The following is a 16,523-nucleotide window of genomic DNA, read 5'->3' as shown; positions in this document are numbered from 1 at the left end:
TGAGAATCAATGAATCGAAATCAGTTTTCGGAGTTACAGAGACAGAATTTTTGGGACACACGATTGGAATATCCGGTATAAGACCAACGCAAGAGAAAGTACAAGCTATTTTGAGTCTGCGACCTCCAAGGAATCTAACCGAGCTGAAATCATTGCTAGGAATGATCACTTTTGTTGGAAAATTCATTCCGAATTTGTCAACCTTAACCTATCACATGAGAGGATTATTAGTGAAAGATGAAGCTTTTCTGTGGAGAGACGTTCATACGATGGAACTGGAGAACATCAAGCGTATGCTTGGAAACGTCAAATCGTTGGGATTTTTCGATCCATCCGATGAAACATTGCTGATTACAGATGCTAGTCCGGTTGGGGTTGGGGCAATTCTTGTCCAGAAGAAAGACGGGATATCCAGAGCTATTTATTGTGCATCACGTAGTTTGGCGTCACATGAGAGGAAATACTGTCAGACGGAAAAGGAATGCCTCGCAATCGTCTGGACTATGGAAAAATTTTACATTTATCTCTATGGGAAGAGGTTTACTCTAGTGACGAACTGCAAACCCCTCCAATATCTTTTCAACCGTGCGCAGTCCAAGCCATCTGCGAGAATCGAGAGATGGATTTTGAGATTACAGGCTTTCGATTTTGATGTGAGGTAACGTAAATATTATTTCAGCTATTTCACTGTTTAACAATATTTCATACTAGGTACGAACCGGGAGATCAAAACCTTGCAGATTCCTTGTCTCGGTTGGCTGTGACTGACACAAGTTTTTCAGGAGAACCTGATGTTATAAAATGGGTAATAGACGAAGTGAAACCAGCGTCTCTTCCACTGTCGGAACTGCAGACTGCTACCCTTCGAGACGAAGAACTGACCATGGTCAGACAGGCAATTGAGAGTGGAATATGGGATGACGTACCGGTTCAATACAGAACAGCAACAATTAAAGACGATTTGTCACACTGCGATGATCTGATTTTAAGGGGAGACAGGATCGTTGTTCCGCGACAACTTCAAGAGAGAATTGTACAGTTGGCTCACATCGGACACCAAGGAAGCACGGGCATCAAAGCACATCTACGGTCAAAGGTCTGGTTTCCCGGCATGGATAAAATGATTGAACAAACTGTGAGAAGCTGCAAACCATGTCAAATGACTGGACTTCCCGATAAACCAAATCCAATCACACGACGCATACCGACAGAGCCGTGGCAAGACCTTGCGATGGACTTCAAAGAAGGATTGCCTTCAGGAGAATCTCTACTCGTTGTAGTGTGTTATACCAGCAGGTTCATCCAAATCGAACCGATGTCTCCAGCAACGTCACAAAAAGTTATAAGAGCATTGCTAAAGATGTTTGCATCATTCGGGATTCCTCGTTCTATTACAGCAGACAATGGTCCTCAGTTTCGATCATCAGAGCTCAAACAATTTTGTGCGCCGTATTGGCCGGAACAAAACGGGGCCGTAGAACGACAAATGAGGAATTTGGGACGTCGAATTAAGATCAGCACCATCCAGGAATCAGATTGGAAATCAGATCTCTTGGAATATATTCTCATGTACCATTCTACACCACAAGAAACAACAGGTATCTCTCCAGGCCGAATGATGTTTGGAAGAGAATTGAGGAACAAAATTCCTTCCATCCACAAAAACCAAAGTTTGTTTTTGGAGGAATCAAGGGATCGCGATATGATGCTAAAAGAGAAAAACAGGATAAGAGCGGACTCAACTAGACGTGCTACACCACACACGATTCAGGTAGGAGATACAGTGATCATGAAAAATTTGAAGCAGGGATCGCTACAGCCTACACTGAAATAAATTTTGTTGTGGAAACTACCGATTCCATAGTAAAATTACTAACCGTACCTATGATTCTCAACCGACAACAATTTCCAGTTAATTCCACTTAAACACTGTCAGCTTAACTAGCAGTTCAGTTAACATTACCAAAAATAGTCTTAATTTAACAAATGAGCATTGTATTTTTAACCATACTATGTTGTAAAATGCGTGTCCTGGAAAAATTAACAATGTGTGGTTGTTAAGACGACTATGCTATTAGTTGAATTTACTACAATGCATTGTAATTTCAAGCATATTTCAGTTACCTTAACAGATTTGGTTGTCGGTTGAGAATCATAGGTACGGTTAGTAATTTTACTATGGAATCGGTAGTTTCGACAACAAAATTTATTTCAGTGTACTTTCACTTCCGAAGAGTTCATGGTCACTGAAATAAAAGGTGGGGAGATAACTGTAAGATCAGCAGATTCTGGTAAGACATACAAGAGAAATAGTACACATTTCAAAGTATTAAAAAAGGGGGTAGAGGGTAGAGAGGTAGAGGAATCTATGTTACACATTTCAGAAGAAGAAGAAGGTTCGGAAACACAAGAAACAAGTGAGGTACTCGGAAATCAAGGTACCGCTAGACAACGACGATCAGTTCAAGTGCCAGGAAGATTCAAAGATTTTGTATTGGAATAGTTCTAAAGTAAAAGAGTCTGTGACTACACATGTAAGGGTGATTCACAAAAATATTATATATAAGAGATATACAAATACAAATAAGACAGTTCATATTCAACTCGTGTATGGCACATCCGAAATAAATTGAAGCTAACCAATTACTTTAAGTTGGGAGAGATGTATCGAGTAAGTATTTAGTAGTAGGTATAATCATTAACGGTATAACGAACAGACACCACTTGTGTACGACACCCGTTCTGTCGATCGGGAGTCGAGTCAGTCTATGTTCAGACGCGGCGTCTATCGGCCATCGGGGCGCGACTCGTGAGAGTGAAATCGTATTGGTCGATACAGTGATGTAATACAGTATAAAAATGCCATGACGTATGCAGATATCACCAATAATAACACATACGCGCTTCTATTCCAATCCACGGAAATTGTGACGTCACTTGGTGTGTTTTCAGATATTGATTCTCTCCAATACATTCTTGTTACATCATTTTGTCTACTTTGTTGATCTTTCCATTGGCTCTCGCATCGGTTGACATTTTAAAAGTGGTATAACGTTTGAAAAAGGAGTAATTACAGACCATCCCTCATAATACGAGTCAACACTGAAGATTCCGTTTCCATTGCAAACTGATATTTTTTTAGCATTTTCATCGTAGGGAAAGAGGCAGGGTGATGTTCAAGACCTTTTCAAATTAATAATATGGGTTAAATACTACTTTTGGAATTCACATCTCTAGCCTTGTCTGCCACTGATAAAGGAAACAGGCATGTATGACAAATCACTGGCGTTTTGCAAATTCTGAACAAAGTCATTATACTCTTGAGTTTTGACTAGATGCATTGCAATAACAGAGAATTTGTTACACTAGCATTCTCCATCCGTTGTGCGCATGTTAGTCGAGTTTTAGTGGATTTGATGTGTACAACAACAACAACCTTCGGCCGTTTATCAGTTTAGCGCTTCTACTGGCACTGTAGCATAAATCCTGGTGGTTGCTTGCCGTTATCAAAGAAATATCATTAAACTGACCATTATTCCTCGGGGTAAATCTTTACTTTACACAATTTTTGGTCATTCAGGTGCCTCAGATGATTTCGGGACGTTTCTGGTAGTTTTGGGAAGTACAAGTGTTTCGAAGTGTTTTATAAAGTTTCAGTATTGAAAAGGAATTAAAGGTTTTGCGGAGAGTTTGCGGGAGGTTTCAGGACGTTAGCAGAGGATTTCTCCTAATATACATATATATAAGATATTACACACTGTTAGGTTTCAACGTTTCGTTACTTTATAGATTCGATAAGCAACCCCTAGTTAAGAGATTTCTCTCATTTCGAGATTCTCTCGTTACTCTTTGCATCTTCGGATGCTGTGTGGAATACTCGTTGTTCCTATATGCTACGTCAAGTCAGTATTACTGCTAGCCACCGACACGATCAGATGTGCAGAATAAAGACCAGTGAATTATACAAGTGAATTTGTACCGCTATCACTAAGTTGCAAATAAAGTTGGGATATCTGCATGAGGTGCATGAAGTGCATGAAGAGTATATTCCGTAGTGAAATCGTGTCTTATTTGCTTGTGGCTGCTGAAGTGACGGTTGGAATCCAGGATCCGCCTATCGCCATCCCAATTCGGAGGAAAGGTGCTTGCGAGTGCACCTAGAGGGAACATTTCGTTGCGTCGTGTGGAGAAATAGATATAGGTGAGCCCAGACCTGCCACAACATATTTTATGGTGCCGTGACCAGGATCTTGGGCATTGCCGCTTTCGCCATCTTCCACGTGCTGCATTCCGCTGGACTTCCCAAGCACTATTGTTCGACGCCATTCCAGTTGAACGCCATCATCATCTCCAAACGCCGCCAAGAGGATCCCTTTGTCAATTCTTTGCATGCTGTTGACGCCATTGTGCTATGCCGATTTCCTGAGCTGTTTTCTTGATTGATTCAAGGCAATTTGAATCAATTATCAGGTAAAGTACCTGTCCAAGTATTGCGCATCTCCCCACGGGTGCCTTTAGATATTTTTCTCCAATTTTGCATGCGATACTGTCTTTCGTCGGTGGATTTGTGCCCTATTAATTGCCGGAGTGCCACCCAGCTGAAATCCCTGTGCCGAACCATCATCAGCAGTTCCCAACACCTGCTATACTCCGCCCACGGTGGCGGCCGCATTTGTGATCCAGCCCTCCGCCGAAGGAGGCGAATCAAATCAGCCGTAGCCGGAGAACATCGATCGCGAGACGAGTGTGTTCTATCCAAGCAATAGCCAGTGGGTGATTCGAAAGGACGAGTCCCCAACCAAGCGAGCTACCCTCTGTGCCGTGTTAGGCATACACTGTTCCTGCGTTCCGGTCTAAATTGAATACAAGGCATTTCCAAGCCTTGGGTCAGGTTAGTAGCCGTCCAAGCATTTTATTTTCTATCGTCCGGGTCTACCTGGTCTTCCATATCGGCAGGTATTCTTCAATTTCAACGATCGTTTTCCAATCCTAACGATCTACGATGAGCGATATACGTACCAGAGACCAGCTGACAACCCGAAGGACCACTCTGATCGCCTCGTTGAGCCGTGCGGAACAATTCGTCGAGGACTTCGTTGCCGAACGGGATGGGCTCGAGGTGCAAATACGCCTGGAGAACCTGGACCTGTTATGGCAAACGCTGGAGGATGTGCAGACGGCGCTGGAGGATCTGGAGGAGACCAATGAAGGTAAAGTTTTAAATCTGCAATACCGTGCCTCCTTTGAACCCAGGCTGTTCCGATTAAAAGCAAGACTTCAATCTAAAATACCGCCTCCACTCATTTCGCAAGCCAATTTCCCTGCTGAACCCCCTCCTCGCGCTGTGTCCACCTTGGCTGGTTTAAAGTTGCCGACTATCTCGCTACCAGAGTTTGACGGTGATTATATGCAGTGGTTGACCTTCCACGACACTTTTCAAGCGTTGATCCACGACAACCAGGAACTACCTCCGATCCAGAAGTTCCACTACCTCCGGGCTGCAGTGAAGGGAGACGCCGCGCAGATCATCGAAACGATTTCCATCAGTGCTGCCAACTATCCACTAGCATGGCAGGCGCTAGTCAATCGCTATTCCAACGAATACTTACTTAAAAAGCGTCACCTGCAGGACCTGCTGGATATTCCACGAATGAAGAAGGAAACCGCCGCTGCCTTGCATTCAACGGTCGACGAGTTCCAAAGGCACATCAAGATTTTGCAGCAGTTGGGAGAGCCGACGCAATCGTGGAGTACCCTACTGGAACATCTATTGTGCATGCGGCTTCACGATGACACCATTCGGGCGTGGGAGGACCACGCAGAGTCGGTTGGCGACCAATCGTACGCATGTCTCGTCGAGTTTTTGGAGAAACGGATTCGAGTGCTCGAGTCGATTTCCGTCAATCATTCTTCTCACCCAAGTCCACCAGTATTTCCCAACGGAAGCCAACGTAAGCAATTGCCAGTCAAAATGTCGTCCTATTCCGCTACCGAAAACTTCGCTCCGAAATGCCATGCTTGTGATCAGCAGCACCCGCTGGTGAAGTGCCAAACGTTCGAACGAATGTCTCTGGCCGACCGCTTGCGGACGGTGAATTCCAAGCGTTTGTGCCTGAACTGCTTCCGCCAAGACCATTTCGCACGTGATTGCCCCTCCAATTACTCCTGCAGGGTATGCAGGAAAAACCACCACACACTCCTCCACCCCGGTCAGCTCCCTAGTTACCCTAGAAACAACGGTGAAAATTCCCAAGCAGTTCCGCAGTCCAGCCAAAGATCGAATCAGCCACCAACTTCGTATTCCAGAACCCAATCAAGAGTTGCTGTACAATCGGTGTCGAATGTAGATGAACCTACCGTCGTTCAGTGTAGCAGCGTACTGCGAAGCCCTCAGCCTACCATCTTCATGTTGACGGTCGTCCTCCGTATTGTTGACGTATATGGAAAGGAGCATTTTGCAAGAGCCCTCCTGGATAGTGCTTCGCAACCCAACCTCATGTCAGACCGATTGGCTCAGCTTTTGAGACTGAAGCGCGAGAAGGTGAACGTACTCGTTCATGGGATCGGGGAGCAGCCAGATCATGCAACGGAGTCGGTCACAACAAGCATTTCTTCTCGAAAGGACAATTTTTCCAAAGAAGTGTCTTTCTTGGTCCTCAAGCGGATGATCTCCAACCTTCCTGCTGAAGACATTCCGGTAGACGATTGGAAACTTCCTAGCGATATTTCACTCGCTGATCCCAGTTTCAATCGTTCGGGCAAGATTGATTTGGTACTCGGAACTCAACACTTCTTCGATTGCTTCCCAACTGCTGCTCGAATCAAACTTGCAGAAGGACTTCCAGACCTGGTTGACAGCGTGTTTGGCTGGATAGTTGCCGGCGGTACGAACGTTTCCCCCTCAAGCCAGGAATCCATCTGCTGCAAAACCGTTACCACTTCCCTTTCCTCTCTAGAAGAATCCATGGAGCGTTTTTGGAAAATTGAAGAGCTCGGAACTCGATCCACCCTATCCATAGAAGAGAAGGCTTGCGAAGAATTGTTTCAATCTACAGTTTCTCGCGACGAGGCAGGTAGATACATTGTCGAATTGCCCAAACAACCGAACTTTGACGAGATGATTGGAGAATCCGAAGCAACTGCAGTCCGGCGTTTCGAAATGCTCGAGAGAAGGTTCACCAAGGATTCTAAGTTGAAGGAAGATTACGATAAATTCATGTCTGAATATTTGTCGCTAGGCCACATGAAGCTGGTTCCGAATGGCATTGCTCCAGGTGTCAAGGAATGTTTTCTTCCCCATCATCCGGTTGTGAAAGAAGCCAGCACTACCACCAAAACCCGGGTAGTTTTCGATGGTTCCTGTAAAACCTCAAGCGGATTTTCCTTAAACCAGGCCCTGTGTGTGGGGCCGACCATACAGGATGAGTTGCTGGATCTCGTCGTACGAAACCGCAAATTTCCAGTAGCTATGACAGCCGACGTCGAAAAAATGTACCGCCAGGTTCTAGTACACCCGAAAGACACTCCCCTGCAGAAAATCAAGTATCGATTCCATCCTACTGATCCCCTTCAATCGTACGAGCTCCTCACCGTCACCTACGGACTTGCGCCCTCCTCGTTTCTGGCTACACGGGCTCTGCAACAGGTGGCCGAAGATGAAGGACCTGCCTTTCCACGCGCAGCTCCGGTTGTGAAAAAGTCCTTCTGTGTAGATGATTTCATCGGTGGCGCTTTTTCTGTTGCTGAAGCCATCCAACTACGTGAAGAGCTAACCGACATGCTAGCTAAGGGAGGGTTTCCGTTGCGAAAGTGGACCTCCAACAAACTGGATGTGTTGCAAGGACTTCCTGCCGATCAGATCGGAACCCAATCGACTTACCGATTCGACCCCGGGGAGACTGTGAAGACCCTAGGAATCTTGTGGGAGCCAGAAACCGACCAATTTCGTTTCGATTTCCAAGTTGATTTGCGCGTACAAACAGCTACAAAACGAACAATTTTATCCAAAATTTCGCAACTTTTCGATCCTTTGGGACTAATTGCACCGATCGTCATTCGGGGAAAAATGCTGATGCAGGAGTTGTGGTTGGCTTCGTGTTCCTGGGATGAAGAAGTTCCAGATCAGATCAAGCGCAAATGGCAAGGTCTGTGCGAACAGCTTCCTGGTTTGGCAAGATTCCGAGTCGAACGATATGCGTTTCAGCTGAGCTCGGTCATCCAGCTGCACACCTTTGCTGACGCTTCCGAAGCTGCTTATGGTGCTTGTGTGTACGCCCGATGTGTAGATACCGAAGGAAACATTTGTGTACAACTACTGGCGGCTAAGTCCCGAGTCGCACCCCTTAAAAGACTCTCCATACCAAGACTCGAATTATGTGCAGCTCTAATAGGATCACAGCTGCACTCCCGGATCGTAGCGGCTCTGGAAATGAGCATCGACGAATCTTTCTTCTGGTCCGACTCAACAGTGGCTCTCCAGTGGCTAAGTTCTCCTCCCAGTGCCTGGAAAACCTTTGTTGCTAATCGCGTTTCTGAAGTGCAAACTTTGACACATGGTTCCCGTTGGAGTCACGTATCAGGTTTCGAAAACCCTGCCGACCTTGTATCCAGAGGAATGGAAGTTGACGATTTCGTGGAGAGCAATTTGTGGAAGTACGGCCCGCAATGGTTGCAGCGTCCTGAATTAGAATGGCCGATTCGAAGACACACCGAAGTTCCTGAAGCTGAAACCGAACGAAAAGGAGTAGTAGTTGCCGTCACAACGAGTACGCCGTACTACAATCCAATTTTCTCAAGGTATTCTTCCTTTGCCCGCCTTACAAGAATAGTCGCTCAATGTCAAAGGTTCGTCAGCAATGTTCGTTCCAAATCTCGAACTCAGCCTACTAACTCAGGACTTGTCAAATCCCAAACGCTGTCACTCGAGGAACTCATGCAGGCGAAAATGACTCTGGTTCGACTTGCTCAAGCCGATTGTTTCCACGAAGAGCTGCGAGAACTGCAACAAGGTCGGCAACTGCCAAAACGATCTTCACTACGGCTTCTTAGTCCCTTCATTGACACAGAGGGGGTTCTTAGAGTGGGGGGACGATTGAAATTATCGGAACAGCCATACCTATCCAAGCACCCAGCCCTGCTCCCCAGCTTCCATCCTCTATCCCAGCTGATTGCAAAATCCTTCCACTATAAACTGATTCACGGTGGCGGCCACCTAACCTTATCGGTCATGCGTGAGGAGTACTGGCCAATCAATGGACGACGTCTTGTGCGGAGCATCATCAGAAATTGCTTCCAATGCGCCCGAGCCAATCCCGTTCCGGCCAGCCAGCAGATAGGACAACTTCCTGCTCAGCGAGTCACCGTTAGCAAGCCGTTCTCAATTACCGGAGTGGATTATGCGGGGCCCGTATACCTCAAGGCTATTCACAAGCGTGCTGCACCCACAAAAGCCTACATTTGTTTGTTCGTGTGCTTCACGACAAAGGCTGTACACCTGGAGTTGGTAGGTGATCTCTCCACACCGGCCTTCATTTCCGCCCTTCGACGATTTGTTGCTCGCCGTGGACGACCTAGCCACCTGCATTCCGATAATGGAAAAAATTTCGTCGGAGCAAAAAACGAGCTGCACGAGCTCTACGGAATGCTTTCCAACGAAGCAGACATCGATAGAATTGCAAGGTTCTGCTCAGAAGAAGAAATAGCATGGCATCTCAACCCACCCAAAGCTCCCCATTTCGGAGGGCTCTGGGAGGCCGCTATCAAAGTGGCCAAAAAGCATCTCCATCGTCAGCTAGGTAACTCCAGACTTTCCTACGAAGATCTTTCGACAGTTCTTGCCGAAATAGAAGCCGCTATGAATTCGAGACCTCTCGTTCCCATGACTGAGGACCCGAATGATTTCACCGTTCTTACACCGGCACACTTCATCGTTGGGTCTACCATGCATGCAGTACCCAGTCCAAGCGTTATCGACATCCACGTGTCACGGCTGGCACATCACCAGAAGCTTCAGCAATTGTTCCAACGTTTCTGGCATCAGTGGAGAACCGAGTATCTCCAAGAACTCCAAAAGGATACTCGTTTGCGTCAACCAAATCATCAAATACGACCAGGAAGGATGGTAGTAATTGTCGACGAGTTTCAACATCCCGTTCGTTGGCCACTAGCCCGTGTAGAAGCAGTGCACCCTGGAGCAGACGGCTTGGTGCGCGTAGCTACACTACGCACTTCCAAAGGCATCTTCAAGCGACCCATCACGAAAATTTGCCTGCTACCAACGGAATCATCAAACACAACGTTTCAACAAGAACCCCAATTATCAGACGATCACGAGCAAGTCGACGATGGCAGTAATGAGCATGTGAACAATGGATAGATCATCGCGGAAGTAAACATTGGAATTCTCTTTGATATTGAATTAGTTGAACTCTATTGTATTTACTTGTTTTTGTGCCAGTTTTGTTTTGATTTTGAAAATCGTAGATTTCAAAGGTGGCGGCGATGTTAGGTTTCAACGTTTCGTTACTTTATAGATTCGATAAGCAACCCCTAGTTAAGAGATTTCTCTCATTTCGAGATTCTCTCGTTACTCTTTGCATCTTCGGATGCTGTGTGGAATACTCGTTGTTCCTATATGCTACGTCAAGTCAGTATTACTGCTAGCCACCGACACGATCAGATGTGCAGAATAAAGACCAGTGAATTATACAAGTGAATTTGTACCGCTATCACTAAGTTGCAAATAAAGTTGGGATATCTGCATGAGGTGCATGAAGTGCATGAAGAGTATATTCCGTAGTGAAATCGTGTCTTATTTGCTTGTGGCTGCTGAAGTGACGGTTGGAATCCAGGATCCGCCTATCGCCATCCCAATTCGGAGGAAAGGTGCTTGCGAGTGCACCTAGAGGGAACATTTCGTTGCGTCGTGTGGAGAAATAGATATAGGTGAGCCCAGACCTGCCACAACACACACTAAGAATAAATCACAGAATTCGGTGAAATTTCACCGAAATCTCAACAGCAGAATTTTCGTTGAACTGTTCGGTGATTTTTTGATTCACCGAACATACTGTAAATAACAAAAATGCTCATTTGTAAAATTCATCGAACATTTCAATGATTTGTTTTACAGATTTTCACAGCACTTTCCGTGATTTTTTCGGTAAATTTTGCTGCTTCCTCAAATCAAAACCATAATAAAATAAGTTTTTTTTTTCAATTTGAATTCGTATTATTTATTAATGTTCAAACACTGTACAATGAGAGGGCATAATTGATGGGACGAAAGTGGCTGTTGTCTTGTATGATCGTTCATGAGATGTTGCTCTACCCAACGCGATGACGGTTCCGGGAACTGAAATTCAACAGAATGACTGCAAAACATATATTATGGTTGGGAAATTAGTACTTACTGTAAATACCAGCAACCAGCATCTCCCACTTCTGTTAAAAATCTTAAAATCTTCATTTTTTGTTGTTTAGCTGTTTTATCTTTAGTTTTCCGATGACATTGTTACTCTCACGCAAAAAAAAAAATAAAATAAAAAACCTATTAATTTTTGACAGCCCGCACTTAGCAATATGGCCGGCCGACTACTGGTTTCACAGAAGTTCGGTAAAAATCGCAGCGTACGGTGGAAATGTTAATGTTCACCGAACCTTAATGTAAAAATTTCACAGAATTTGATAATTTGTTTGCATTCACCCAATTTTCTGTGAATTTGTGACAGTTAGATTTGAAAACATCAAATTTCACAGAAAGATCGGTGAAAACATATTTTACAGTTTAGATTCGGTGAATAGTTTCACAAAATTCTGCGATTCATTCTTAGTGTGTACAATTGAATAATACATTTTAAGGCTTCTAGCTAGAAACAAGACAGATCTAACGAGAGACAATCTGTGTTGGAAGTGTTATTCAGAATTCGCCATAGTTCCTCAAATATTCTCCCATTTATAACAAATGTGATCTGAAACCAATGTCAAACTGCAAAGTGTTGCGTGTGCTGAATGAAATTTGCAGATCTGGGAATGTCTGGGTATTCGTCGATCAAAAGAGTAACTCTGAATTTCTCAGAGTTGCTCTCGATTGCACAGTGTCTTACCCCAAGGTTCTCTTCATGTTTTTGGGGTGTTTGATATCGTAAATAACAGAAATATTATTGCATACTCGTTTTCCCCATTTTGTTTACTTTTCGAAAACCTATTTTTTACCCATTATGACAGGTTTCGAGAATGGGCGGTTCCATCACTTAATCTCGGAACAGATCACGAAGAAAGCTTCGAAATCTCGTACGAGGATCATATCTATGTTGGTGGATATGAAGAAGTTGATGCCCCAACAGATACTAACAAAAGAAAACGCAGAAAGACAGAAGTTGTCCCAAATAACAAGAGATTGAAAAAAGCCAAAACTGACCACGCAGATACAGATCATGACTACGCCTGTTCGCAAGAAAAATATCAAAAATTACTCAAAACTGTAAAATTGCTGAAAAAGGAAAATATGCGACTTCGAAGCAAAACTTATTCACAATCCCGAACCATAAAACGGAAAGCGGCTTCCGTTCTCATGTGGAAAAAAAAGGCTAAAACTTATCGAAAGCGAAAGCTTAGTGGAGTTGGTAAAGTGACTGATACTCTGTTCATGGAGTTGCAGCGGAATGCTTCAAGAGCTGCCAAAGGTGCGAGGTACTCAGAAAAGCTGAAATCGTTGGCTTTAAGAGTGTATTATTGCTCTCCGCGTGCTTATAGAGAAATGCAAAGCATTTTCAGACTTCCGAGCGTATCGTTGATAAATAAATGGTTGCAACGCATCAAGATCGAGGAAGGTTTCAGTGTCAATATCCAGACACTCCTTCGTGAAAAAGCACAAACACTGTCGAAAGCAGAAAGAGTTGTATCGATTGTGGTGGATGAGATGACTTTGCGACCAAATTTGACTTACCATGGAAAAAGCAAACCGGACGTGATTTTGGGATTTCCAACGAAACTCCCAGGAAAGGAACACCAAACAGATGTGGCAGCAGCGTCTGTGCTAGTTGTCATGATAAAAGGCGTTGTGCTAGGATTTAAACAAAGTATCGGCTATTTCTTTAGTCAGAAGGGATTTAAGTCGGATGAACTGCAATCAATCATCTTAGAAGCGGTGGATTTCATACAACAGGCAGGATTCTTCCCCAAGCTAATTATTTGCGATCAAAACTCGACTAATCGTTCACTCTTCAGTAAGCTGGGAATAACTGTAGATGTTCCATACTTCGAGCATAATGGTAACAAAGTATACGGCTTTTATGATCCACCTCACCTGCTTAAGTCGTCGAGGAACAATCTCATACGTCACAACGCTGTTTACGAAGAAGCGGTGGTAATGTGGGACCACATAAAGATGCTCTACGACCAAGACTCCGAGCGAATTCCAAGAGCAGCTCCGAAATTATCAAACAAGCATATATACCTTCCAGCGTTTGGTGAAATGCGTGTGGGTGTGGCGGCAAACATTGAGTAATTCAGTGGCAGCAGCAATAAAAATGTATGTTGACACATCCGATCTACCACCGGAATGTTTAGCAACAGCTAAATACGTTGAAGGTGTAGATAAACTTTTCGATTGCTTCAACGCTACGGATAAATCTCGCAAACAGAACAAGGTAATTCCTTACAATTTATTTTATTTAGAAATTTATGGCAAATGTTATCAAAACTATTTAATAGATTTACTTGAAACCAATCACCGAAAACTCGGCTCACTGGGAGTATCTTCAAGATATGTCAAATGCGCTGGGAAGTCTCCGATTCGTGGATAAAAAGTGCGAAACGCTAACTGACGTAAGTGAGAATAGAATAGAATTGAGTACAAAGTTTGTATTTTTCTTTGCCTATTTTTCTGTATTTTCAGGAAGCAAATCTTAAGCCTTTGCCAAAGCAAAGCAGAAAACCTTGGTTTATTGAAGGCTGGTTGCTTAATATCAGCAGTTTAAAAATGTTATATGATGATCTCTCGAAGAACTTCGGCATTGCAAAGTTATCGACCCGAAACTTAAACCAGGACTGTCTGGAGAATTTCTTTGGAATAATTAGAATGGCGAATGGAACAAACAATCGTCCAGACGTTTTTCCTTTATTTCAGCATACCGAGCAGCTGTAGTTAACCAAATAATGCAACTGAGTGAAAAATGTAACAGTAAAGCGGATCCAGGTCAGCACCTGGTAACACACTGTATTATTCAAAGTTTCTAGGACTCCCGGCACTCAACTTGGTAACGCCCACGAGCGCTTAATTTTCTTAACTCACCAAATTACTCGGTGCAGTTGTCAAACACGACGTAGCGACGCTGTTCGTATCGAAAAATGTAAACATGATCAATCTCCCAAGACTCCAGTTACGTTCTTGAGTTCAAAGTTTATTTCTTTCAATTCGCGGTGAGTAATTCTCGCTGAGGCCGGCCCATTATTTACACATTGTCTTTAAAATGCTTAATGCGGCAAATCGCCGAAAGTCCTTGTCGAAAAAGTAAGGAAAATGCATTTGGTTACTGAAATTGAAGGACCCCTCGTTAGTTACAGCTACAACATTTTTTGAGGACCCCTAGATTTTGGTCAAATGTTGGCTTATTTGAACTGTTATTACTCGAAAGTTTCTTCGAAAGCTTCTTCAAAAAGTTGGGTCGGCCATATTGATTTTGGCCGCCATCTTGGATTTTTATAACAAAACATTTTTTTCACCATGATGGCAACCACCCATTTTCAAAATGTTTGCATCAATTGAAAGCTGAGACATTTATACATGTTGGGATCCCAGGTGAACCATCCCAACTAGCCATCATCTCGGACTATAGCGCGCGAAAACACATCCTTTACTCCAATTACAATTCAACGATCAGATCCCAACTGCCGATCTGTCGTACTGCTCAACGCAAACTCAACTTTATTCTTCCAAACAATGGTTACAATATATGATATATAATACAGGTTTCTAGCAATTCAGATTAATCAAATTTAAATCACAATATACACTCCCGTTCAAAAGTTTGGGGTCACCCCCTCAAAAACATGTCATTTTTTAGGCCCATATCTCCGCCAATTTGCGTCCGATTTCAAAACCCTAGGTTTTATTCAAAAGATAATAAGTCAAAGAAACTTTGAACATGATTTAAAAGAAACTTTTTCAAAAAATTTTGTATGTAAACTTAACCCAAAGTTGCCAAATTTTCTAAAAACTGAATATAAACTTACGGCAGTGTCGCTGGAAGTTGGGTCGACCAAATTTTAAGATGAGAGCGGTAATATGACCCATTTTCTATTAGCTTTCAACTGCTTTTTACTGAACTTAGCTAAAAAATCTAGAAAAAAAGTTATTAAGTAAACTAATCCTTGATGTCATCGACCAAAAGTTTGGGGTCACCCCTCAATATGATGTATCGGCCAAAAGTTTGGGGTCACTATCGTAAAACGTCGGGGCCTGTAGCTTTGAGGTTTTCGCTTAGTAAAGCGGATCGTCATGGGTGAAATTCCCAACCCCTGCAAAAAACACTTCGTCCAGCCACCAGAAGACGCCGCACGGAGGACAGTGCATTGGGAGGGCACATCCATCCTCCGTCAGCATTGGATGGTGACTGAGACAACTGACCCTCTTCGACGGCAACAAGCCTGATATACGATTCACGGCAAACGAACCCGCGGCACACACAATGGACTGGATGGAAATGTATTGGAACCACACGCTGCTGTAGCACAACAGTAGCGACAAGTACGGCATGAGATCTCTCTCCTACCTACTGCGAGGACGGTAGATATAGAGACACAAGCAATTGTCAATAGAGCTAAAAATAGACTCTGTATCAAAGTGTAGGAGCTTAGGAAAGATATAGATAAACTATGGTAATCGGCACAGTAGAAGCCTAAGTGCACAGGGTGCCTACAAAATAAATAAATGAATAAAAAAAAACTATCGTAAAACATGGAAAAGTGATTTGGTGATATCTTCGTCATCTATAGTTCAATTTTAATTATTTTTGGCTCATTTCAAAGATAATTAACTAAATTTACGTTTGATGTCTTCAACTTAACGTATTTAACGATTTTTGTATATAAAAATGTTATATAAAGTTAGCACGTTTTACCACGCATCAAAAAATGAGGCAACTTTACGTTAAGTTTTAGTAAGTAAATTTCAACAAATATGTGTGGTTTAATGTCTATGCAGTAAGTATCATTCATTTTTTTTTATTCTTAATCAATGTTGCGTTGGATCTTCCTCGCGAGCATTCATTTTTGAATCTTCGCGATCCATTATTCACAAGCATTTGTTTTTTCATTTATACTTCGCGAAGAACTCTCTAGCAAGTCAACGGGAGCAGTGAACGAGGAAGTAAGTTGATCATTTGTGCAGACCACATGCGACTTCCATTCGTTCATGGTGCTCACTCCTTCAATCGTCCTATTCGTTGCGAGTGCATTGCGGCTAATGTGGTTGGGAAAGATCTGGTTTATTGTGGCATCAGGCATTAAAATTCTACGCCGAA

General features: G+C 43.4%; 1 protein-coding gene across 1 annotated transcript; it reads left to right on the top strand.

The window, feature by feature from the left end:
- The first annotated feature begins 3,752 nt into the window (after positions 1–3,752).
- On the top strand, positions 3,753–10,961 carry LOC134285655 (uncharacterized). Its single transcript, XM_062846845.1, has 2 exons — positions 3,753–4,891; positions 4,957–10,961. Exon 2 carries the CDS (start codon positions 5,003–5,005, stop codon positions 10,373–10,375), a length of 5,373 nt encoding a protein of 1,790 aa, XP_062702829.1. The 5' UTR covers positions 3,753–4,891; positions 4,957–5,002; the 3' UTR covers positions 10,376–10,961.
- Positions 10,962–16,523: the final 5,562 nt, after the last annotated feature.

The sequence above is a fragment of the Aedes albopictus genome, chromosome 1 (genome assembly GCF_035046485.1).
Source record: "Aedes albopictus strain Foshan chromosome 1, AalbF5, whole genome shotgun sequence".
Lineage (NCBI taxonomy): Eukaryota > Metazoa > Arthropoda > Insecta > Diptera > Culicidae > Aedes > Aedes albopictus.
This window is presented reverse-complemented; position numbering and strand designations above follow the sequence as displayed.

What these genes read in the sequence shown, in the direction of transcription:
- LOC134285655 (XM_062846845.1), top strand. Translation starts at nt 5,003, where the DNA reads ATGAGCGATATACGTACCAGAGACCAGCTGACAACCCGAAGGACCACT.